The following is a 24,979-nucleotide window of genomic DNA, read 5'->3' on the forward strand; positions in this document are numbered from 1 at the left end:
CTTAAATTTCTAAATCCTCAATTACAAATCAATAGTGTTTACAAGTTACAGATCATTATGGTTTGTTAACCAGCACCGTGCATTAACATTTTAACTAGCTATGAAACTGCATAGCCAAATGTATGTAATGTCTTATAATCCTCTCAGACTAAAGAACAGCCCATTTGAGACAGTTGAAAATGTTATGCATAGCGAGACCTAACACATAAGTGTTGTTATAAGACATAATAAAGGCTCATACATACTTATAACAAGGTATAAATCCTCTCTCAGAGGCGTGGTGTAGAATTAAATAATCCACTAGCCAAATTATTGCTGTAAATGTAATGAAACAACCCAACCTAATTCAAGCCCAAGCATATAGTGTAGATGTTAGTTCCCCTTCAGCGAATTACTTTTGCGGAGTACCATAGTCCTCAAGTTGTCATATTATATGACAATGTCCATGGCTTTGTAACAATGCAGGAGCACGGTTAGTAACAGGATCCAGTAATCTCTCCCTAGGTCTATAACATTATACTGGAACATTTAATAATGGCAAACCTTCAACATAGACCCTAATACTTCCCAAATTCACATGCAAAGAGTGGATGTAGCCTAGTGTACAGTATAAATATCCCTCACCTGCAGCAGCAGAAAGTGTCCGAGTCTGATCCTTCGCTCGTCTCTCACCGTATGCTGCACTGGGTTAGAACTCTGGCATAAGAGCCCAGAGCATGAAAACACACACTTTCACACACACTCTTCCCACACATTTAATCTCTTGGCCTTAATGCAAATGTATCGAATGCAGAAACACAGTACTCTCATTCTGTCAACTTTAATCTTCATGCAAAACCAGCTCTTTATCGGCGTTTTTACGCCGTCCCTCTATCTATCCTCTTTATTTGCGCCACCATTGTGTGGGGCTCACGTTATGACATTGAGTCACTGCTATAACCTACCCATACCTGTTCACTGAGCCTAAAAGGTCCAATGCAGCCATTTTTATTTCAATATCAAATCATTTCTGTGTCTGTTTTAAACTAGCTTTTTAGCAAAGACCAATTTCTCAAGCAAGAATTTCGCTAGGATTGTCTGGGAGTGGTCTGAGTGGGGAAGGGAAAACTGAAAACTAGCTTTTATTGGCAGAGAGGTTAAGAACTCTCTTTGTTATCGGTCTATTAACTCATTTGTCACCAGGCAGGCCAAAACTCCATCCCACCTAAACAGGCTGAAATTTCACGTAGCCTTTTCAAACAGCTCTTTCTAGAAGGGCATTATAATAATTTTCACAATTTCACAGTATTATTCCAACCTCATAGAGTGGAAATATATACAAAACACAGGATATTCACGTGTTTTAACTGCACTAGGCCTTTAAAGGATGTATTGGAGACTTTAGATGTATCGACTGCAGGGAAGCCATAAGGATTTCCCAGGGAAGAAGGATACACTATATATACAAAAGTATGTGGACACCCCTTCAAATGAGTGGATTCGGCTATATAATCAAGCACACAGCCATGCAATCGCCATAGAAACCATTGACTGTAGAATGGCCTTACTGAAGAGCTTAGTGACTTTCAACATGGCTCCGTCATAGGATGCCACCTTCCCAACAAGTCAGTTCGTCAAATTTCTGCCCTGCTAGAGCTGCCCCGTTCAAGTAAAGTGTCGTTATTGTGAAGTGGAAACGTCTAGGAGCAATAACGGCTCAGCCGCGAAGTGGTAGGCCACACAAGCTCAAAGAACTGGACCGCCGATTGCTGAAGCGTGTAAAAATCGTCTGTTCTCGGTTGCAACACACACTACTGAGTTCCAAACTGCCTCTGGAAGCAACTGTTTGTCGGGAGCTTCATGAAATGGGCTTCAATGGCCAAGCAGTCGCACACAAGCCTAAGACCACCATGCGCAATGCCGAGCGTCGGCTGGAGTGGTGTAAAGGCTGCTCCGCTTGGGTAGTGGAAAAGCGTTCTCTGGAGTGAAGAATCACGCTTCACCATCTGGCAGTCCCACGGACAAATCTGGGTTCGGAGGTCTATCCCTGTTCATTGAGAATTGACCTGTAAAGCCGTGAATGGTTTATGCCAGGTTTACGTAGGTCCTTTCCTCGTTCTCCTCATTTTGGGAGAGCTGCTTGTAGGTAACATGCTGTTATAGCTCTGCCATATACAATTCAGATGTGTGTTTATGGGCATTTTGCCCATTTTGCCCTGTGTTTGAGATAACAAGAAAAGTGATTATATTTCAAATACTGTCGATACTGTATATTTTGTAAATAACCCATCTGGATCCAGCCTTCTTCATCACCTGCACGGTAAAATATATACAAATGTTTTGCACCTGACTGAATCTGAACCTGAATCTGAAAATGTGTTACCTAAATAAATAATTTAGCTTTACATTTCCTAAAAGAGTAGCTTACTTAGACTATTACATTTTTTTATGTTTGTTCTTTATCGCTGCCATTTCAATTTATCCCTCGATATTCACTGAGCAATGATGAACACATCACTGGGGTTATGCTCTTTCTCCTTCACATCCTCTTTCACATCAGCTCTCTTCAAAACACTCAACAGTCAGCCATATGAAAATGGATACCCATACTGCTCCCCAAACTACCCCAGCAATAGGATCATCGTGGTTCACATCTACACCATCACTCAGGCCCAATCTACAGTAAGAATACCTTAGCTGAAATCAATAACATCGCCAGGGGACTTAGCCCTAGTCAATCCCTGTGTGGAGCTGGAGGAGCCGGGTCTGCAGGGCAGAACTGTACAGTACGCCTCCTCTGTAAGCAGGCCCCAGGCACAGGCAGGCTGAACAAGGGGCCAGATAGGTCGTGGAGCAAATGGCGTACAGGCAGCAGCAAAACTGAATGCAGATGCGGCCTGGGGGCCTACTGCGACGCTGATAAAGCACCTGTACATTTTTTATAGACAAACGACTTATTTCCGTCCTGCATATCGGCTTGGAAAGACTGATAACTTTCTATTCCTCCCAGGCGGAAGGATGAAAGGGCCAGGGGAGAAAGGCCTTTCAGGCGTTTAATTGATCAAGCAGAGGCCACAGGGCTTTACCAGAGATAAAAGTGACTACCACTATGCTCAGCACAATGAGGAGATCTATTTTGGAGGAGACCCAATGAAGAAGGAGAATATAGCTCATTATGCAAAGTCATTATGAGCTACTAATTATATGGGACTCATTTTTTTAAAGAGAGTTTTTAAAGAGAGTTTGTGGTCGAATTGAACATGGTTTCCAGAGGTCAGGCTATAGGTCACGCAACACTGCCAGGGTTTTAACTTGTAGATCAGACTTGTTACTGTACTCAGTACAATTAAAAGACTTAGAGCCCCTGTTTAGCATGCTTTCTTTCCAAAATCATCTCTTAAATTGATTGTGTTGCTCAGTGACTTAGTATACAATTATTTTGAGATGATAGGGCATGACATTTAAAACATGGTAAACGGGGAGAAATTCTTACGTTGTTTATTGCTCTGAAAATACTGGCATGGGACCAAGCATGAGCAAAACATTTGCATTTTTGTACCGTTTCAGAACCAGTGGGTAGATTTAGAAACACTGAATCCTACATACTTAATGGGAAATAGGGTTGGAGAACCTTAACCCATGGAACTGTGGTTTGATAAATTCTGAATGTGCCACATTCAGTTCTTCGATCCTTAAAATAATTCTGCATTTCATAGTAAAATGTTGAGTTCCGTAAACCTCTAAGGACCTCCATTTATTCCTTATTTTCCTTGTAACATGATGAGCGAGCTTCTGCAATTACAAATAGCGAACTTTCAGAAAATATTGATAGGTTTTTACCCCATATGACATATCTGGGTTTCACTTTACTGAGCGCCAGTCGACCGGTCAGTTTGTCTTACTGCTAGAAATGGAACAACTTAACTCTTCCACCTTCAACTCCACCTCTAATGCCTCCTTCTGGGGTCTGGCTCCTGGCGTGGCCTTGTCTTTGTACTGCCTGCTCGGTATTCCCAGTAACATTGCAGTTATAGTCGTCCTCCGTCGGACCATGATCTATCCAGTTTGAGCTGGAAACTGATGTTGAACTCGTCTGCATCTTTACCCTACCTTTGCGAATGTACAACCTAGTCTTCACCTGGAGCCTGGGTCTAGTGCTCTGTAAGCTCAACATGTACTTTTTCTACTGCAGTATCTGTACCGGTCTGCTGACTGTCACACTTCTGAGCATCCAGCGCTACCTCCAGGTAGTGCATTTCTACAGCTGGGCCAGACTGAGAGTGGCAAAGGAGAGGGGGCTACTGGTTGTACTGTGTTGGGGCAGCTGGGGTCCATCCCTTATGGGGTGACGGTGCGGGATGTGAAGGAGGGTGATAATGGATGGGTCCGGTGCCAATATGATTTTGCATCAGACGCTGAGCTGGTGGCTGTGATGCTCCTGCAGACTCTCCTGGCATTTGTAGTTTCTTTCTTCATCATGGCCACAGCCTATAAGTGTAACGGTTGTCGTAGTGCAGAGAGGACCAAGGCGTAGCGGGTTGCATGTTCATCATAATATTTAATAATAATTAGTGAACACAAAAAACACAAGAAAACACAAGAAAACACAAGAAAACAAAGAACGACAGACCGACAGTTTCACAGGCTAAATAAATAACAGCAGTGCGAAATACAACTACCCACAAACTACAAACAAAACACATACCTATATATAGGACTCTCAATCAGAAGCAACTAAAAACACCTGCCTCCAATTGAGAGTCCAACACCCAATTACCTAGACATAGACAGAACTAGAATGAACCTAGAAATACAAAACATAGAACATAAACCAAAACCCGGAAAACTTAAATAAAACACCCCTCTACAATACACATAACCCCCGAACCACATAAAACAAATACCCTCTGCCACGTCCTGACCAACCTACAAATACAAATAACCCCTATACTGGTCAGGACGTGACAGTACCCCCCCCCCCCCCCCAAAGGTGCAGACCCCGGATGCACCTCAACAACAAAAAAACAAAATAAACCCCTTACTAAAGGGAGGGAAGGGAGGGTGGCTGCCGTCAACGACGGCACCTGTGCTACACCCCCCTTCCCCAACCCACCTATACTGGAGGTGGCTTAGGTTCTGGCCTACTGTCCTCCAGACTGTAGGCAGAGTCTCTTGTCTCCGGACCGCAGGCAGACTCACTCGGTTCCGGGTCGCAGGCAGACTCACTCGGTTCCGGGTCGCAGGCAGACTCACTCGGTTCCGGGTCGCAGGCAGACTCACTCGGTTCCGGGTTGCAGGCAGACTCACTCGGTTCCGGATCGCAGGCAGACTCACTCGGTTCCGGATCGCAGGCAGACTCACTCGGTTCTGTACAGTGGGCCATCTCCTTTGGTTCCAAACTGTAGACCGTCTCACTCGGTTCTGCACAGTGGACCGTCTCCCTTGGTTCCGAACTGTAGACCGTCTCACTGGGTTCTGCACAGTGGGCCGTCTCCCTTGGTTCCGAACTGTAGGCCGTCTCACTCGGTTCTGGGCTTAATACTCTTACCGGATCCGGATACTCATGACGGGGCACTGGTGCCGGATACTCTGGATGGGGCACTGTTGCCGGATACTCTGGACGGCGCACTGTTGCCGGATACTCTGGACGGGGCACTGTTGCCGGATACTCTGGACTGGACACTGTTGCCGGATACTCTGGACTGAGCTGACGCACTGGAAGCCTGATGCATGGTGCTGGTACTGGAGGTATCAGCCTGGAGACACGCACCTCATGGCTAGTGCGGAGAGCAGGAATCGGCCGAGTTGGAGTGGGCTGACGCACTGGAAGCCTGATGCGTGGTGCTGGTACTGGAAGTGCCAGTTTGGGGACACGCACCTCCGGGCTAGGGCGGGGAGCGGGGACAGGCTGAGTTGGACTGGGCTGACTCACTGGAAGCTTGATGCGTGGTGCTGGTACTGGACGTGCCAGTCTGGAGACACGCACCTCAAGGTTAGTGCGTGTAGCGGGAAACACTGGACCGTAGAGGCGCCCTGGCGGTCTCGAGCGCAGGACTGGCATCACCCCTACTGGCTGGATGCCCACTTTCCCCTGGCACATGCGGGGCGCTGGTACTGCGCATACCGGCCAGAAAATACCCGGCCTCACCACAGCACCCATCACCCCAAAGCACGGGACCTGTCCAGTCATATGTTGCCCAAAAAAGGTACAGGGATTTGGCCTGGGGCTCAATCCTCACCCAGCCAAACTACCCGTGTGCACCCCCCAAAAAAATTATTGGGGCTGCCTCTCGGGCTCCCTTAACTCCTCCATAGCCCTGGAAATGCTTATCCTCAGTTCTGCCCATGTCTCACGATAGTCCATCCATTGCTCCCTCCTCCGCTGCTTGGTCCATTTTTGGTGGATAGTTCTGTAACAGTTGTCGTAGTGCAGAGAGGACCAAGGCGCAGCGGGTTGCATGTTCATCATAATATTTAATAATAATAATTAGTGAACACAAAAAACACAAGAAAACAAAGAACGACAGACCGACAGTTTCACAGGCTAAATAAATAACAGCAGTGCGAAATACAACTACCCACAAACTACAAACAAAACACATACCTATATATAGGACTCTCAATCAGAAGCAACTAAAAACACCTGCCTCCAATTGAGAGTCCAACACCCAATTACCTAGACATAGACATACAAAGAACTAGAATGAACCTAGAAATACAAAACATAGAACATAAACCAAAACCCGGAAAACATAAATAAAACACCCCTCTACAATACACATAACCCCCGAACCACATAAAACAAATACCCTCTGCCACGTCCTGACCAAGCTACAAATACAAATAACCCCTATACTGGTCAGGACGTGACAATAAGCCTTTGCATCCAGAAACACCCAGAGAGCACAGAGAAGTGACAGTCAGGTAGTAACCACGAGTAGTCACAATCTGTAAGATTTCAGGTCACTCATTGGTAATTTCAACTGTTTAAATATTCCCCTTAATACAGGCAAATATGACATATAAATACCTTATTGAGATTAGCACAACAGTATTAAATTATAATAACCACCTCAGAAAACAAAGGACATGTATGCATTGTTTATGTTTTTGTAAAGGTTAAAATCATGTTTAAAGATAGTAATATTTGGTCCTGCCGTACATGCCTACACGTACGCTACGGTCACAAGACGCAGGCCTCCTTACTGTCCCTATAATTTCTAAGCAAACAGCTGGAGGCAGGGCTTTATCCTATTGAGCTCCATTTTTATGGAATGGTCTGCCTATCGATGTCAGAGACGCAGACTCAGTCTCGACCTTTAAGTCTTTATTGAAGACTCATCTCTTCAGCAGGTCCTATGATTGAGTGTAGTCTGGCCCAGGGGTGTGAAGGTGAACGGAAAGGCACTGGAGCAGGGGCCACAGTGTCTCCCGATCCCTCCTGTCTCAGCCTCCAGTAATTATGCTGCAATAGTTTATGTCGGGGGCTAGCGTCAGTCTGTTATATCTGGAGTATTTCTCCTGTCTTATCCGGTGTCCTGTGTGAATTTAAGTAGGCTCCCTCTAATTCTCTCTCTCATTCTCTTTCTCTTCTCTCAGAGTACCTGAGCCCTAGGACCATGCCTCAGGCCAACCTGGCCTGACGACTCCTTGCTGTCCCCAGTCCACCTGGTCGTGCTGCTGCTCCAGTTTCAACTGTTCTGCCTCCGGTTATGGAACCCTGACCTGTTCACCGGACGTGCTACCTTGTCCCGGACCTGCTGTTTTTGACTCTCTCTCTCTACCGCACCTGCTGTCTCCAACTCTGATTGATCGGCTATGAAAAGCCAACTGACATTTACTCCTGAAGTGCTGACCTGTTGCACCCTCTACAACCACTGTGATTATTATTATTTGACCCTGCTGGTCATCTATGAACGTTTCAATATCTTGGCCATGTTCTGTTATAATCTCCACCCGGCACAGCCAGTAGAGGACTGGCCACCTCTCAGATCCTGGTTCCTCACTAGGTTTCTTCCTAGGTTCCTGCCTTTCTAGAGAGTTTTTCCTAGCCACCGTGTTTCTACATCTCCATTGCTTGCTGTTTGGGGTTTTAGGCTGGGTTTCTGTATAACACTTTGTGACATCGGCTGATGTAAAAGGGGCTTTATAAATAGGTTTGATTGATTCATTGATATTGCTTTCATGACCCAAAATATTTTTGAGATGATTTGGGCATGATATTTAAATCAGACTTCCATTGCAAACACTTCCTTCTCCATTGAAAGTAGAAGAGAGTGTATTTGGCAGGGTGTTGTGTTGTTACACATCAGTTTGACATAACTGTTTGGTAAGGTGAGGAGGAAGCAAATCAAATCAAATCAAATGTATTTATATAGCCCTTCTTACATCAGCTGATATCTCAAAGTGCTGTACAGAAACCCAGCCTAAAACCCCAAACAGCAAGCAATGCATGTGAAAGAAGCACGGTGGCTAGGTAAAACTCCCTAGGAAAAACTCCCTAGAAAGGCCAAAACCTAGGAAGAAACCTAGAGAGGAACCAGGCTATGAGGGGTGGCCAGTCCTCTTCTGGCTGTGCCGGGTGGATATTATAACAGAACATGGTCAAGATGTTAAAATGTTCATAAATGACCAGCATGGTCAAATAATAATAATCATAGTGGTTGTCGAGGGTGCAACAAGTCAGCAACTCAAGCGTAAGTGTCAGTTGGCTTTTTCATAGCCGATCTTTGAGAGTATCTCTACCGCTCCTGCTGTCTCTAGAGAGTTGAGAACAGCAGGTCGGGGACAGGTAGCACGTCCGGTGAAGCCAAAATTATGGTGGGTTAATTTTCTATTTTTTGCTTATGTTGATCACATAAATGACTGTGGATATTGGGATTCACATTCACACCCACACAGTTCTAGCTATAGCATGAGGTTATTTTGATAGCCTGTGTAACATGTGTCACGCAGACAAACAGGGTTATATTAGGACGCACTCATCAGTTGCCCCAACTCATTTCTCCATCAACATGCGTTTTTGTCCACATGTCTCCTATGTTGATTGCAGGAGGACATCAGTTCACTAACAAGTGAAAAAGTACTTTATTTCCAAAAAACAGTTACTGTTTCCCTTAAACATGAGAAAATTCCAGGTTAATTGATCAAGCAGAGTTCCACAAAATTCCAGGTTAATTGATCAAGCAGCGATAAAAGTGACTACCACTATGCTCAGCACAATGAGGAGATATTCTTTGGAGGAGACCAAATGAAAGAAAATATAGCTCATTATGCTAAGTCATTATGAGGTACTAACTACATGGGACTCTTTTATTTAAAAGCGTTTAAAAAAAGAGAGAGTTCATGGTAGAATTGGACATGATTTCCACAGGTCAGGCTATAGGTCACACAGCACTGCCAGGGTGTTACAGTGAGGGAAAAAAGTATTTGATCCCCTGCTGATTTTGTACGTTTGCCCACTGACAAAGAAATTATCAGTCAATATTTTTAATGGTAGGTTTATTTGAACAGTGAGAGACAGAATAACAACAAAAAAATCCAGAAAAACGCATGTGAAAAATGTTATAAAATGATTTGCATTTTAATGAGTGAAATAAGTATTTGACCCCTCTGCAAAACATGACTTAGTACTTGGTGGCAAAACCCTTGTTGGCAATCACAGAGGTCAGACGTTTCTTGTAGTTGGCCACCAGGTTTGCACACATCTCAGGAGGGATTTTGTCCCACTCCTCTTTGCAGATCTTCTCCAAGTCATTAAGGTTGGCAACTCGAACCTTCAGCTCCCTCCACAGATTTTCTATGGATTAAGGTCTGGAGACTGGCTAGGCCACTCCAGGACCTTAATGTGCTTCGTCTTGAGCCACTCCTTTGTTGCCTTGGCCGTGTGTTTTGTATCATTTTCATGCTGGAATACCCATCCACAACCTATTTTCAATGCCCTGGCTGAGGGAAGGATGTTCTCACCCAAGATTTGACGGTACATGGCCCCGTCCATCGTCCCTTTGATGCGGTGAAGTTGTCCTGTCCCCTTAGCAGAAAAACACCCCCAAAGCATAATGTTTCCACCTCCATGTTTGACGGTGGGGATGGTGTTCTTGGGGTCATAGGCAGCATTCCTCCTCCTCCAAACACGGCGAGTTGAGTTGATGCCAAAGAGCTCCATTTTGGTCTCATCTGACCACAACATTTTCACCCAGTTGTCCTCTGAATCATTCAGATGTTCATTGGCAAACTTCAGACGGGCATGTATATGTGCTTTCCTGAGCAGGGGGACCTTGCGGGTGCTGCAGGATTTCAGTCCTTCACGGCGTAGTGTGTTACCAATTGTTTTCTTGGTGATTATGGTCCCAGCTGCCTTGAGATCATTGACAAGATCCTCCCGTGTAGTTCTGGGCTGATTCCCCACCGTTCTCATGATCATTGCAACTCCACGAGGTAAGATCTGGCACGGAGCCCCAGGCTCCGAATAATCGCACCAACTGTTGTCCCCTTCTCACCAAGCTGCTTGGCGATGGTCTTGTAGCCCATTCCAGCCTTGTGTAGGTCTACAATCTTGTCCCTGACATCCTTGGAGAGCTCTTTGTATTTGGCCATGGTGGAGAGTTTGGAATCTGATTGATTGATTGCTTCTGTGGACAGGTGTCTTTTATACAGGTAACAAACTGAGATTAGGAGCACTCCCTTTAAGAGTGTGCTCCTAATCTCAGCCCGTCACCTGTATATAAAAGACACCTGGGAGCCAGAAATCTTTCTGATTGAGAGGGGGTCAAATACTTATTTCCCTCATTAAAATGCAAATCAATTAATAACATTTTTGACATGCGTTTTTCTGGATTTTTTTGTTGTTATTCTGTCTCTCACTGTTCAAATAAACCTACCATTAAAATGATAGACTGATCATTTCTTTGTCAGTGGGCAAACGTACAAAATCAGCAGGGGATCAAATACTTTTTTCCCTCACTGTAACTTGTAGACCAGACTTGTTACTGTAAACATCAGACTTGTTACTGCAAACATAAAAAAACAATGCATGACAAACAGTATGTGTAGATCCCCCGAGTGTCACACTCTGATCTGTTTCACCTGTCTTTGTGATTGTCTCCACCCCCCCTCCAGGTGTCGCCCGTCTTCCCCATTATCCCCTGTGTATTTATACCTGTCTTTTCTGTTTGTCTGTTGCCAGTTCATCTTGCTCGTCAAGTCAACCAGCGTTTTTTGTCTCAACTTCTGCTTCTCACCAGTCTCTCTTTTTCTCACCCTCCTGGTTTTGACCCTTGCCTGTCCTGTCTCTGAGCCCGCCTGCCTGACCACTCTGCCTGACCCAACCCTGAGCCTGCCTACCGTCCTGTACCTTTCCCCCACTACTCTGGTTATTGACCCCTGCCTGCCTTGACCTGTTGTTTGCCTGCCCTGTTGCCGTAATAAACATTGTTACTCCGACACAGTCTGCATCTGGAACTTACCTTCAAACCTGATAGTATGAACTAGCCATGACTGACCCAGCAGACCCGGGCCAGCAGTGCAACGCCATCTCTTCCCAAGGAGTCATCCCGGAAGTTCCCAACGATCCCGTTGCCGAGAGAACCCGAGGCTTCCCGATCTTCCCCGAGAGTCGCCGAAGACGGCTGAGTCACCGCTTCCCGAGCCTATGCAACTAGGTAGAGCTGTGCTATCTCCAGGGGAACGGCAATACAGGATCAACACGAAGAGCTGTCTGTATTGCGGGACTCTTGGTCATTTTGTGTCCTCTTGTCCTTTAAAGAGATCAGGCTCACTGGTAGGAGCAAGTTCTCTGGTGGGCCATATGGAGAACTTTCCTGCTTGCCTTGGACGCTACCCTGGTATTTGAGCTGAACATCCCCACTCAGCCCCTCTCCACTCCCATGGATGTTAGAGCTCTGGACAGGTGCTCAATATGCCTGGTCACTCATATTACCACTCCCATCAACCTAAGGTGCCAGGGAATCACAGTGAGACTATTCAATTCCTTCTCATCAAGTCCCCTCATCAACTGGTGCCATCATGGGCTGGAGGCCGTTCTGCCACGCCCAGTGTCTGAAGTCAGCTCAACCTGCCCCCGGGGCGTCTTCCTGGAGGCTCGGAAGGTGCCCCGGACCTCTCTGCCATTCCCATGGAGTACCAGGACCTTCAGGAGGTGTTCAACAAGGCCCGGGCCACTTTGCTTCCACCGCACCAACCATATGACTGCGGGATTGACCTTCGCCCAGCACCAGTCTGCCCCGGGGACGACTGTACTCGCTGTCAGGACCGGAGACCAAGGCCATGGACACTACATTGTGGACTCCTTAGCTGCAGGATTTATACGTCCTTTGTCCTCTCCCGCCGGCGCAGGTTCTTCTTTGTGGAGAAGAAGGACAAGACCCTGCGCCCGTGCATCGACTACCAGGGACTCAATGACATAAAGGTGAAGAACTGCTTCCCGCTCTCACTCATCTCCTCGGCCTTCGAGCTGCTCCAGGGGGCCACTGTGTTTTCCAAGCTGGATCTACGGAACGCCTACCACCTGATGCAGATACGGGAGGGGGATGAGTGGAAGACCGCCTACAACACGGACAGCGGCCACTACGAGTATTTGGTCATGCCATTTGGCCTCACCAACACCCCTGCTGTGTTCGAGGCTCTGGTAAAGGATGTTCTCTGTGACATGTTGAACCGGTTCATCTTGGTCTACATTGATGACATCCTTGTCTTCTCCCGCTCCCCCCAAGAACATGTGTTCCACATCCGTTAGGTTCTTCAACGCCTCCTGGAGAACCAGCTGTTTGTTAAGGCAGACAAGTGCGAGTTCCATCGCTCCACCATCCCCTTTCTGGGGTACATCATCTTCGCTGGGAGTGTCCAGATGGATCCCGGGAAGTTGAAAACGGTGGTGGATTGACCCCAGCCTTCGTCCAGGGTGCAGCCATTTCCTGGGGTTCTATCGCTGCTTCATCCGGGGTTACAGCACCCTGGCTTCCCCCCTGTCAGCACTCACTTCTCCCAAGGTTCTGTTCACGTGGTCTTCTGCTGCTGACCGGGCATTCTGGGACCTCAAACATCGCTTCACCCCTGCTCCCATCCTGGTTTATCCTGACCCTTCCCGTCAGTTCGTGGTGGAGGTCGATGCGTCGGATGTAGGAGTGGGGGCGATCCTGTCCCAGCATTCTGCCTTGGACCAGAAGCTACATCCCTGTGCCTTCTTCTCCCATCACCTCAACACCATGGAGAAAAACTATGATGTGGGAAATCGTGAGCTTCTCGCAGTGAAGATGGCGTTGGAGGAATGGAGGCACTGGCCGGAAGGGGAGGAACATCCATTCATCGTATGGACCAACCAAAAAAATCTTGAATATCTCCGCACCGCCAAATTCCTCAACTCCAGGCAAGCTAGATGGGCCCTGCTGTTCACACGGTTCAACTTCTCCCTCTCATATCGGCCGGGATCCAAGAATGTCAAGCCGGATGCACTGTCTCGCCATTATAGCCCCACTCCAGAGCCCGAGACCATTCTTCCCACCTCGTGCCTGGCAACGGCACTCAGCTGGGGTATAAGGAAACAGGTCCGGGAGGTACAGCATTCCCAGCCGAACCCCGGGGGTGGGCCAGATAACCGGATGTTCGTGCCTGACGTGGTCCGCTCCACGGTCCTGGAGTGGGCCCACTCCCCCAGACTGGCCTGCACCCGGGTTCCCGCCAGACCCTGGCTTTTGTGCGATGATGCTTTTGGTGGTCCACCATGGTCCCTGAGTCTCCGCATTCGTCGCCGCTTGCACAGTGTGTGCACAAAACAAGACTCCTCGACAAGTTCCGGCTGGTCTCCTCCAACCTCTTCCATTCCCTCACCATCCCTGGTCCCACATCCCTGGTCCCACAGGGGAACTTTGTCACAGGTATTTCCCCATCTGATGGAAACACCGCCATCCTGACTGTGGTGGATCGGTTTTCCAAAGCCGCCCACTTCATTCCTCTCCCCAAACTAACCTCTGCCAAGGAGACAGCCCAGCTCATGGTGCAGCACGTCTTCCGGATCCATGGACTGCCGGTCGACATGGTCTCTGACCGGGGCCCTCAGTGCTCGTCTTGGTTCTGGAAGGCGTTCTGCAGCCTCATTGGGTCGTTGGCCAGCCTGTCCTCCGGATTCCACCCCCAGTCCAACAGCCAGTTGGAGCAAGCCAACCAGGATCTGGAGACTACTCTGCGCTACCTGGTCTCCACCAACCCCCCTCCTGAAGCCAGCAGCTGGTGTGGGTCGGAATACGCCCGCAACACCCTTCCCTGCTCTGCTACAGGCCTATCTCCTTTTGAGTGTTCCCTGGGGTATCAGCCCCTGCTCTTCCCCGAGCAGGAGGAAGAGGTCAACATTCCTTCTGCCCAGATGTTCCTTCTGCCCAGGAGCCCGGTCGGCCCTCCTCAAGACCACCTCCTGGTATCGACGACAAGTGATACCGGCTCCCCGGTATTGTCTCGGGCAGAAGGTACGGCTATCCACCTGGGATCTGCCCCTCCGGGTGGAATCCTGCAAGCTCTCCCCCCCGGTTTATGGCCCTTTTCCCATCACCAAAAGGATTAGCCCCTCTGCGTTTGTCTTCTGTTGCCCAGTACCCTTCGTATACATTCCACCTTTCATGTGTCCAGAGTAAAATCCATGTCTCACAGCCCTTTGTCTCCTGTTTCCAGGCCCACCCCTCTCAATCGTCTCAGAGACGGCCAACCGGCTTACACGGTGAGGCGTCCCCTGAAGGTTCAACCTCGGGGCAGTGGGTTCGAGTACTTGGTTGACTGGGAGGGTTATGGCCCGGAGGAGAGGTGCAGGGTCCCCACCAGGGACATCCTGGACCCAGGCCTCATCGCATCAAGTACCTTTCCCCCACTACTCTGGTTATTGACCCCTGCCTGCCTTGACCTGTTGTGGTGACGTGACCCGCATCGACAGTTGGCCTTCGCTCAATGGTCGGGGTTGCTCGCTGTCTAGCGAGTTTAGAAGGGATGAGTGTAACAGAGTTAAGAATGTACCGTAAGCTCCCTCCACAGCTATCTTGAAATGTCGTTGATGGAGCAATCCAAGGGGTCCCTTTTGTATGGCTCAATCGGTTTGCACATTGTCAAGGTGGACAGTTACCTGTGTTGTGAAACAGAGGACACTTGGTTTGAGCCCAGCATAGGGTAGTTAAACAGTGGAGGAAGCTAAGCTGTTATCAGTGCCGTAATGGGGGTCAGCATGCTGCTAACAGCTTAGCTTCCTCCACTCAGAAGACACTCTTATCAGTCGCCTCAACTAATTTCCACATCAATATGCATTTTCTCTATGCATCCCCCAGTACTCTCTCCCTCTCCCTCTCCCTCTCTGTGTGTGTGTGTGATTGTGTGGTTGGAGACAGGTGTGCTGGAGTCAGAGCCGATCCCCACCAGCTGCAACCTGTTCCATAATCAAGACCTCTACAAATACTCAGCCCTGCCACTTCCACGCTGCAAGATCGTAATCTCTGCTCAGTCAGTCTACGCTTCTAGCTATTTGTTACTATTCAGATCCTGTTTCCCTGCCTGATGCTGTTTTCCTCTCCGCTACAGTTCTGCCCGCTCTGACTCTGGTCCCTGTCTCCTGTCCCACGTCTTGTCATCCTGCTACTCTGTCCTGGATTCCCCACTCTACTACTCCCTTGGAATCCCCCCGGGCCTGCTTACCCTGTCTCAACCCTTCTCGCTCCAGCCTCAGCACCAGGTCTCCAGTGACCCGCCCATGTTCCAATAAATACCTTGGTTACTTCATCCCCGTCTCCTTGTCTGAGTCTGCTCGGGGGTTCCCCTGTTCCACTCCGCCTAACATATATAGTATCTCAAAATACCCCAATTCATGTTATTAAGTTCAAAAGAATACTAGAACCTTAAAGTCCCAAGCTCTTGGCATGTCTCACATGCTGATTATACATGCTGATTATATTCACAGGTAAAGACTAATACTGTATTTCCGAGAAACAGTTGCTGTTTCACTGCAACATACATGACACAATTATGGGTTACACCAAGGGGGCAATACAGTAGCCCTATATAATAAATTGCACTAAATAATGCAATAATAATAAATAATAAAATCAATGCAGTTTCTAGGCCAATATTATGGTGGGTTAATAAGAGGCAGCTAGGGGGCAGTTATGTCAGTCACTCAATTAGTCCATGTCAGCTAACATTTGATAGACTGCTAGGTAAGTTAGTCTAGCCAGCTATCTAAACCTTGTAGTAATCATGGCTGAATTACTGGCTGGGCACGCAAGGCACGCACGTGCCCAAGAGCCCTGAACTCAAGGAGGCCCCCATTGATTTAGTTAGTTATTCTCACTCAGATATCATATGAACATGGCATAAGTCATGGCAAAATATGTAGAACTGCAGGAAATTAGCTTTAAAATGGCAACATGTTTTCTCCATCCCATGGCAAAATGTATAGAACTGCAAGAAATGTGATTAAAAACTGAAAATAATTATCTCAACCCCATGAAAAAAGGTGTAAAATTGCAGGAAATTCGTTTTAAAACTGCAACATGTTCTCTCTGTCCCATGGAAAAAGGTGTGGAATTGCATACATTTGCTTTAAAATTGTAAAATGTTCCTTATGCTGCCAAATGTTTTTCCCGAAAGTGGGCCCCCCCAAACAAATCTAGCTTAGGTACACCAAAAAATAGCTAGAAACGTCCCTGAATAAAATGACAGAATTGATCTCATAATAAAACGACAGAATTCATCTCACAACTGAGCATCTCACAACATAACGGACAATTTGGAAAGACTTAAGTTACACACTCCCTTGTAGGAAGGGGATTTATTCATATACACAGGTTGAAGTTACCCTCCCTTCTCTCCAAAGAAAGGTTAGCAGAAATTATGGAACCTACCTTCACATCCAAGACAACTCTATGTGCTTGCTTTTGGGTCTGGATCTCTTGATGTTATGTAAAACATATTCGTTGCCTCACAAAGAAAACAAATCCAATTCAATGTCTCTCGGTCCTCTTTGTTGTCTCTACCTGTGGTGTGTAGGGGGATATTCATACAAATTCGCCCAGTGGTATAAACACGCGGTTGTATGTAGACTTATCTAGCCTATAGATTCCATAGTTCCCGAGCATGTATCCAAACGAAAGAGAATTAAATCCCGTCACAAACTACTCCAGCAAACGACAACATTCTGCTGCTGTCAAAAATGATTTTACAAAATATGTGAATATGCATTTGAATGAAAGCGTGGTGAGATCGCGAGACACCGTTTCGCACGGACAGATCTGCATATGGAAATTAGGGTTAGCCTGGGTCCAATTTTATTTAGCTGTTGTACTGTTTTTAATGAGACGGGGACACCAAGAGACGGACTGTCGGGGAAGGAAGGGCATAGGACGTGACTTTCATACAAGGCTACAAATGACATACAAATATAATGTATTACATCAACTATACCAGGGATAGTCAACTTTGACGGAGGTGGGGGCCAGAAGAACATCATCATGAGGGGCCGCAGTTGCTCGAGGATGTGTGTGTCCACATGTGCATAACCCCTGACCCCACCACACCAAACCACATTGCGAGCAAAAAAATGACCATCCCCCTGTTGTTGTTTTTTGAGTTTTAGTTAATTTTGTGCAATTCTACACATTTTGCCGTGAGGCAGATATGTTTTTGCAATTTTACAGCAAAGTCTCTGCAATTCTACACATTTTGCCATAGGGTGGAGAGAAATATTTGTTGTTTTTAATATGATATCTGAGTGAGTTTGACTAACTAAATCAATGGGGGCCCCGATGGTAATTTGACCATGATTACTACATTAGCTCATTACTAGACCAATTTACCATTATAAAAATGTTAGATGACATGGGCTAATTCAGTGACTATCAGTAACTGACATACAAAGAGAAAAACTGCTGATGCACAACCACATTTCGAAATTGCACTTTGTGTGTTCTACTATTCTAACATGTAACAGTAAGTTGAGACCCCGACTGAGTTTAATATATATATTGATCAGATGGCCTTCAAAAAACAAAAACAAAACAAAGTACAATGGATAAAAATACAATTAGGCACATATAAAGAAACGTCGCAGTTGTTGTAAGTTGCCAAGCTTTGGCGCAGGCATTACATTATTGTTACCTGATAACATTTTACATCATTTATTATTCTCATCAAGATGTTAACATTTTCATTTTCCCTGGACAGCTGACAAAAAAGATCATCCCTAATTTCGTTGTATAACCCACAGTAAAGCAAGGTATGAGCTTCAGTTTCAATGGAACCATCGTTACAAAAAGTACATACGTACAGGTTTATCTAGGGAAGTGTTTATGTATTGACCAGTCTCAAGCGCGAGAGGGGCCACTGACAATGACAGGGTTCAGTAGGCTGCATACACCATTCATTATTTTTAGATTTTATGATTTGGTTCCCAACATTGAACCATTCTTGAGAAGTTTAGATGGCTTTTCCCCCCACATGTAGGTAGGCGTATCATTATTTTATAATCTTGTTTTTTTTAATCATTCAAACGATAACTGTAATGTATTTGCTACAACTTAACAGGTCAGCTACGTCACTCCTCTCGACAGAACTTCGGACCAATCATCTGAGAGATATCGGTTTCAGTGCCGTATTTGCGCATGCGTAGCTTGTGTGCTCCTTTGCGCGGGAGAGATTGACGGAAGTGAAAACCCCAAACAGAGCATTCAGAAAGGATTTCAGGATTTCATCTGGAGGTGAGCTAGCTCGTTAACCAAACCAAGCTTTTTTTTTTTACTTTGCATTTCATTTGATGGTGTAACTGTAGTTTATTCAACAGTGCTGCTAATGTAGGTGTTTTGACGATGTTATTCTCGGCGGGGCATAAAGTCAAGACTCAGAGTAACTGCTTCTAGTAGTGAACCACGGCACAGATAGAACAGTGAGTTAGTTATACAAATCAAACGTTAATATTTCAGTGAACTGTAACGTTAGCTAGCTAGCTAAGTAACGTTAGAGGTTTGCCAACATTAGCCCTGTAAGATTACAAGGTTAACTTGGCTAACTACGTGTACGTTTTATAGATGTGTTGTTTAACTGTTGTCATTTGTATCGTTTCAAAAACGATTATATTGATAAAACATTGATTGTCATTCCCTGCACTTAACTTACTAACAGTAAGCTCGAACTATGAATTTGACACTTTCTCGTCTTCCCAACCAAAGTGCCATGGCCAGACTGTTGAAATGACAGATTGTGTCTTTAATGTCGCTTCTCTAAAGTGAAGACAATGGAAGAGGACATCAGCCAGTCGCTGACCCCGCCGGTGTCACCCTTCGCAGGGGAAAGCCAGTGTGAGCTGACCCCAGCCCTGCCACCCTGTTTCTCCTGTGCATTTGACCCGGGTCGGGATGACACCCGGTCACTGTCATCTGACAGTTATATTGGCAGGGGCTCCCTGAAACGGTAACGTCTCTATGAGCACAATGCTAAGGCATATCTTGGCAGGCTAATATTATACTGAACAAAAATATAAACGCAACATGCAACAATTTCAAAGATTTTACTGAGTACCAGTTCATATAAGGAAATCGGTCAATTTAAATGAATTATTACATTCAGAAATACTCCTCAGTACACCTTTATTCAGTGTATAATCTACTGTATAAGAGTACAGATGCATTACATTAGGCACTTGTCATGGTAAATACAGAAGGAAAGTCCCTCCTACTTCATGGATCATGTCCCACAGTGTTTTTGAATGGCCTTGAAGAATATATAATCAAATTTAATAAAAAAGTGGTCGTTTAAGATGTATGTAAAATTATATTAGTATTTGTGGATTATTGACTTCTACCCGATGCCTTTCGTGAAGATTTCTGATTGATTGAGTAAATTAATCCACAAATACAAATATAATATATATCTTAAATTACTGTGTTTTCATGAATTTGGCAATATAATCTTGAAGGCCATTCAATAACAGCATGGGACATGATCCAGGAAGTAGGTGGGACTTTCATACCGTATGTGACGCATAGTAACCTAAAAAGATCGTCAGATTGGACAGCTGATAACAGTGGACAGAAATAATATGTTGACCTTGTTATAATACAACAGAATCATTACCGACAATATTGTTTTGGAAAACTCCCTGTCTTCAGTGTCTTTTAGGCTGCAGCAGATCTAAGTTACGATTGTCTTCCATAGGCTGCTGTTACGTCTGGCCCCAGCCCCTGCAGACTATGAAGATGACACAGTTGATATCTTTGGTTTCCCATGGGTGACAGAGACTGCTCTGGTGGAATCTACCAAGCTTTTGTTCGGCCTGTTCAGGTGGGAATACAGCCAGATAATGTGGAGTGTCATTCATTTATTTCAGACTATGTATAACTGCCTCACGGTCTCTAATTCTCAGGGTTTCGAGGTCAGTATGTCACAATTTGTTGTCACTTTTCAGGCAAAAGCTTCTTAAATTAGAGACCCTGGTGCAGTCCAGCTCTCATGACTTTGGTAAGCCAACTTAATGTATACCTTGCTGCTCATGGTTTTGTGAGGAGTTCATAAGTTGAAATTTGATAAAGCTTTGTGGTAATAACCAAGTGGGATGTGATTTCATTTGGTATGGTGGTGGTTCGATATTTTTCTGGGTTGTTGTGATGGGGAAATCTTGTGCTGTTTTGTTGTACTGTATGTACTTGACAATGCTATGTTTCAGGCCAAGCCAGCAGCCTCCATTATGAGGCAGAAGACCTTAGGCAACAATGTGTGCTGTTTCTCCAATATGTCAAAGTCTTCCTATACAGGTAATGCTGCTGGTCAGTTATTACTGATTCTCACTGACTGTTCCTGGCCTAGGGCATAGGCTATATTTACTAGGCGTATCTAGTTCCAGTAAAACAGTGTAAGGATTTGTTTTTTGTTTAAAAGGTCAAAGGATCAGCATACAGGTCTGACATCTGATTTTTCTGTGATTCCCTGTGTGACCTCTGCACCCTGCAGGTACCTGGAGCCCACCTGTCCCCTGGAGGAGGGCCCCTGTCACCCCTATGAGGAGCTGGAGGCTCAGCTACCCTCTGCTCTGCTGGAGGAGCTCTTTGGGGTCACCCTCTTCATAGGGCGCCTCAAAGACCTGCCAGCCAACATCCAGAGTGCCCTCACCATACAGCACCAGGGCAAGGTAGCCCCCCCCGCCCCACACACACAAAAAGCATGAATATTGTGAGTGAATACCAGACCTGGGTTCAAATATATGTGTATTTGAGTATCTGGTATTTAATATACTTTTTCTGTGTATTTGAATATTCAAATACACTGAATAGTCAAATGCACAGCCCAAAAAAATTTTATTTGACTATTTCAATGTAAAAAACAAATAGTCTGCCAAATTGTATTTGACAGTATGTTCACATACTTATTTCAAATGCTATTTTCAAATACCTGGGTTAAATGCCTGAGAGTGTATTTGAGTCAGTGGATTTAAGTTTTTCAAATACTTTCCAAGTGTATTTCCAAATACATTAAAATATTCAACTACTTGTCTTTTCAAAGAAAATATATCTCAATACTTACCTCTGTCGTGGAAATTCTACACAGGGACACTCAAAGTCAATCTGAAATGAATCATTATTTATTATCAGCGCCCTGGAGAGGTTCCAACCAACTCAATTCACCAAGTACACATGTCGATCAGGAGCTCTACCGGGGCAGTCCCATTAGTTCTCTTATATACTGCAGACAAGTTCTATTTGCATGATTTAGCTTATTCATCATTCATAATTAATTAATTAATCATTAACGTTTGCTTCATTCATGTGACTGACCAATACTGGGTCATGCATGTGACAGACCCCATGACGCAACACAACACCCAACACCCCAGGAGGCTTCTTGTCTAGGCTGAGACCTTGAAACTGAGATATCTTTTGTTCTCAAATCAAGGGTCTTGGCATACTGCAAACTTGCAGATACTGATAGTGAGGATTTGTTCAATCAGTTACATTATTAGAAAAGCACATACATAAAATGTCCCATTTCGTAAGTATGTGAAAGTAATTTAGATATTTGAAGTATTTTTGAAGTATACACCCTGGTATGCTTTTACTGTATATCTCCCCACAGCTGTTTCCTCCCTCCTGGCATTTGTTACACCTCCACCTGGACATCCACTGGTCAGTGTTGGAGATTCTCCACCTGCTGGGGCAGAAGATGCAAGGTATGTGTTGATTATATTGTTGTTATTTAGGATCTCGTTTAACCTATCATAGGGTAATCTTCCAAGGCAAAACAAATTACATATGCAGTATTGTAAAAATCAAAAATGGATCTGAAATGCACAATATGAAGAGAGAATAAAATAAGTTGAGGCTGGTATTGTCAGTGTATTGTAGGTCTACTGAATCCTTATTTGTCTGTTTGACCTTTGCAGGTCAGGTGGTGTACGCCCACCACTTTGTGAACCTGACAGGGGAGAACCTGACCAACAACAGCCTGTTTGAGGAGCATCTCTGCAACCTGCTCTCTGACCTCACTGGCATGGCCATGGGCAAATACAGCAAGGTACTGTGTATGGGGTTATACATGTGTGTTGTGTTCCTTAACAACACTAACCATTGAGTAAGCCATGAGGCAAACCCCTTAAAAATGTTCCAGTGGCGCCACACTATGGCTGACGCTGTGCTCCCATCTCTCTGTGGGTGGGTGGTATACTGTTGTATTTTATTAGGATCCTCATTAGCTTTTGCAAAAGCAGCAGCTACTCTTCCTGGGATACACATGAAACATGACATAATACGGAACATTAATAGACAAGAACAGCGCAAGGACAAAACTACTACATAAAAAATGTTTAAGGCACACGTAGCCTACATATCAATGCATACACACAAACTATCTAGGTCAAGTAGGGGAGAGGCGTTGTGCCGTGAGGTGTTGCTTTATCTGTTTTTTGAAACCAAGTTTGCTGTTTATTTGAGCAATATGAGATTGAACGGAGTTCCAGGCAATAATGGCTCTATATAATACTGTATGCTTTCTTGAATTTGTTCTGGATTTGGGGACTGAAAATACCCCAGGTGGCATTTCTGGTGGGGTAAGTGTGTGTGTCAGAGTTGTGTGTAAGATGACTATGCAAACAATTTGGGATTTTCAACACATTAATGTTTCTTATAAATGGAAGAGGTGATTCAGTCAGTCTCTCCTAAACTCTTAGCCAAGAGAAAGTATTTATATCAGCCCTCTGATTGCAATGAAGTGCAAGACGTGCCGCTCTGTTCTGGGCCAGCTGCACCTTAACTATGTCTTTCCATGCAGCACTGGACTACACGACTGGACAATAATCAAGATTAGACAAAACTAGAGCCTGTAGAACTTGCTTTTTGTAGTGGTGTCAAAAAAGCAGAGCGTCTCTTTTTTTCGGACAGTCCTCACCCCATCTTTACAACTAGAGGTTGACCGATTAATCCGAATGGCCGATTAATTAGGGCTGATTTCAAGTTTTAATAACAATCGGTAATCTGTATTTTTGGCCACCGATTTGCCGAATTTTTTTATTATTTAAAAAAAATATTTTTAATGTAAATATTTTTTAACTAGGCAAGTCAGTTAAGAACACATTCTTATTTTCAATGACGGCCTAGGAACGGTGGGTTAACTGCCTTGTTCAGGGGCAGAACGACAGATTTTTACATTGTCAGCTTGGGGATGCAACCTTACGGTTAACTAGTCCAACGCTCTAACCACCTGCTTTACATTGCACTCCACGAGGAGCCTGCCTGTTACGCGAATGCAGTAAGAAGCCAAGGTAAGTTACTAGCTAGCATTAAACTTATCTTATAAAAAAAAAATCATAATCACTAGTTAACTACACATGGTTGATGATATTACTAGTTTATCTAGCCTGTCCTGCGTTGCATATAATTGGTGCGCATTCGCAAAAAACGTCTGTCGTTGCTCCAACTTGTACCTAACCGTAAACATCAATGTCTTTCTTAAAATCAATACACAAGTATATATTTTTAAACCTGCATCTTTATTGCCTGCTAACATGAATTTATTTTAACTAGGGAAAATGTGTCACCTCTGCAACAGAGTCAGGGTATATGCAGCAGTTTGGGCCACCTGGCTCGTTGCGAACTGTGAAGACTATTTCTTCCTAACAAAGACTGACTTCGCCAAACGGGGGATGATTTAACAAAAGCGCATTTGCGAAAAAAGCACAATCGTTGCACGACTGTACCTAACCATAAACATCAATGCCTTTCTTAAAATCAATACACAGAAGTACATATTTTTAAACCTGCATATTTAGCTAAAAGAAATCCAAGTTAGCAGGCAATATTAACCAGGTGAAATTGTCACATCTCTTCCATTCATTGCACGCAGAGTCAGGGTATATGCAACAGTTTGGGCCGCCTGGCTCGTTGCGAACTAATTTGCCAGAATTTTACGTAATTATGACATAACATTGAAGGTTGTGCAATGTAACAGGAACATTTAGACTTATGGATGCCACCCGTTAGGTAAAATACGGAACGTTTCTGTATTTCACTGAAAGAATAAACGTGATAGTTTCCGGATTCGATCTAAGGCTCGTGTTTCTGTGTGTTATGTTATAATTAAGTCTATGATTTGATAGAGCAGTCTGACTGAGCGATGGTAGGCAGCAGCAGGCTCGTAAGCATTCATTCAAAATAGCACTTTCGTGCATTTTGACAGAAGCCCTTCGCATTGCGCTGTTTATGACTTAAAGCCTGTCAACTCCAAAGATGAGGCTGGTGTAACTGATATGAAATGGCTAGCTAGTTAGCCGGGTGCGCGCTAATAGCGTTTCAAACGTCACTCGCTCTGAGACTTGGGAGTGGTTGTTCCCCTTGCTCTACATGGGTAACGCTGCTTCGAGGGTGGCTGTTGTCGATGTGTTCCGGGTTCGAGGCCAGGTAGAAGCGAGGAGAGGGACGGAAGCTATACTGTTACACTGGCAATACTAAAGTGCCTATAAGAACATCCAATAGTCAAG

The 24,979-nt window shown here is 45.1% G+C and overlaps 2 protein-coding genes across 3 annotated transcripts in view; one reads left to right on the top strand and one right to left on the bottom strand.

Moving 5' to 3' along the window:
* The window catches only part of LOC115176990 (neuroendocrine convertase 1-like), a gene marked incomplete at its 3' end in the record, with an annotated part of 115,080 nt that extends 98,005 nt beyond the window's left edge, over positions 1–17,075 (bottom strand). The window contains exons 1-2 of the mRNA XM_029737416.1: positions 16,869–17,075; positions 625–696 (exon numbers count right to left, since the gene is read on the bottom strand). The remainder of the gene's footprint in view (positions 1–624; positions 697–16,868) is intronic.
* Positions 17,076–18,629: 1,554 nt separating this feature from the next.
* Positions 18,630–24,979, top strand: part of mms22l (MMS22-like, DNA repair protein) — a 32,937-nt gene continuing 26,587 nt past the window's right edge. The window contains exons 1-9 of one of the 2 annotated variants that reach the window (XM_029738146.1): positions 18,652–18,719; positions 18,803–18,904; positions 19,245–19,428; positions 20,173–20,298; positions 20,423–20,475; positions 20,681–20,768; positions 20,965–21,142; positions 22,084–22,177; positions 22,391–22,521. In XM_029738146.1, the coding sequence (XP_029594006.1) occupies position 18,904; positions 19,245–19,428; positions 20,173–20,298; positions 20,423–20,475; positions 20,681–20,768; positions 20,965–21,142; positions 22,084–22,177; positions 22,391–22,521 (855 nt within the window). In that variant the 5' untranslated portion in view covers positions 18,652–18,719; positions 18,803–18,903. Of the gene's footprint in view, positions 18,720–18,802; positions 18,905–19,244; positions 19,429–20,172; positions 20,299–20,422; positions 20,476–20,680; positions 20,769–20,964; positions 21,143–22,083; positions 22,178–22,390; positions 22,522–24,979 lie in introns of both variants that reach the window. The other variant, XM_029738147.1, reaches the window with a different exon arrangement.

This window comes from Salmo trutta, chromosome 37, assembly GCF_901001165.1.
Source record: "Salmo trutta chromosome 37, fSalTru1.1, whole genome shotgun sequence".
Lineage (NCBI taxonomy): Eukaryota > Metazoa > Chordata > Actinopteri > Salmoniformes > Salmonidae > Salmo > Salmo trutta.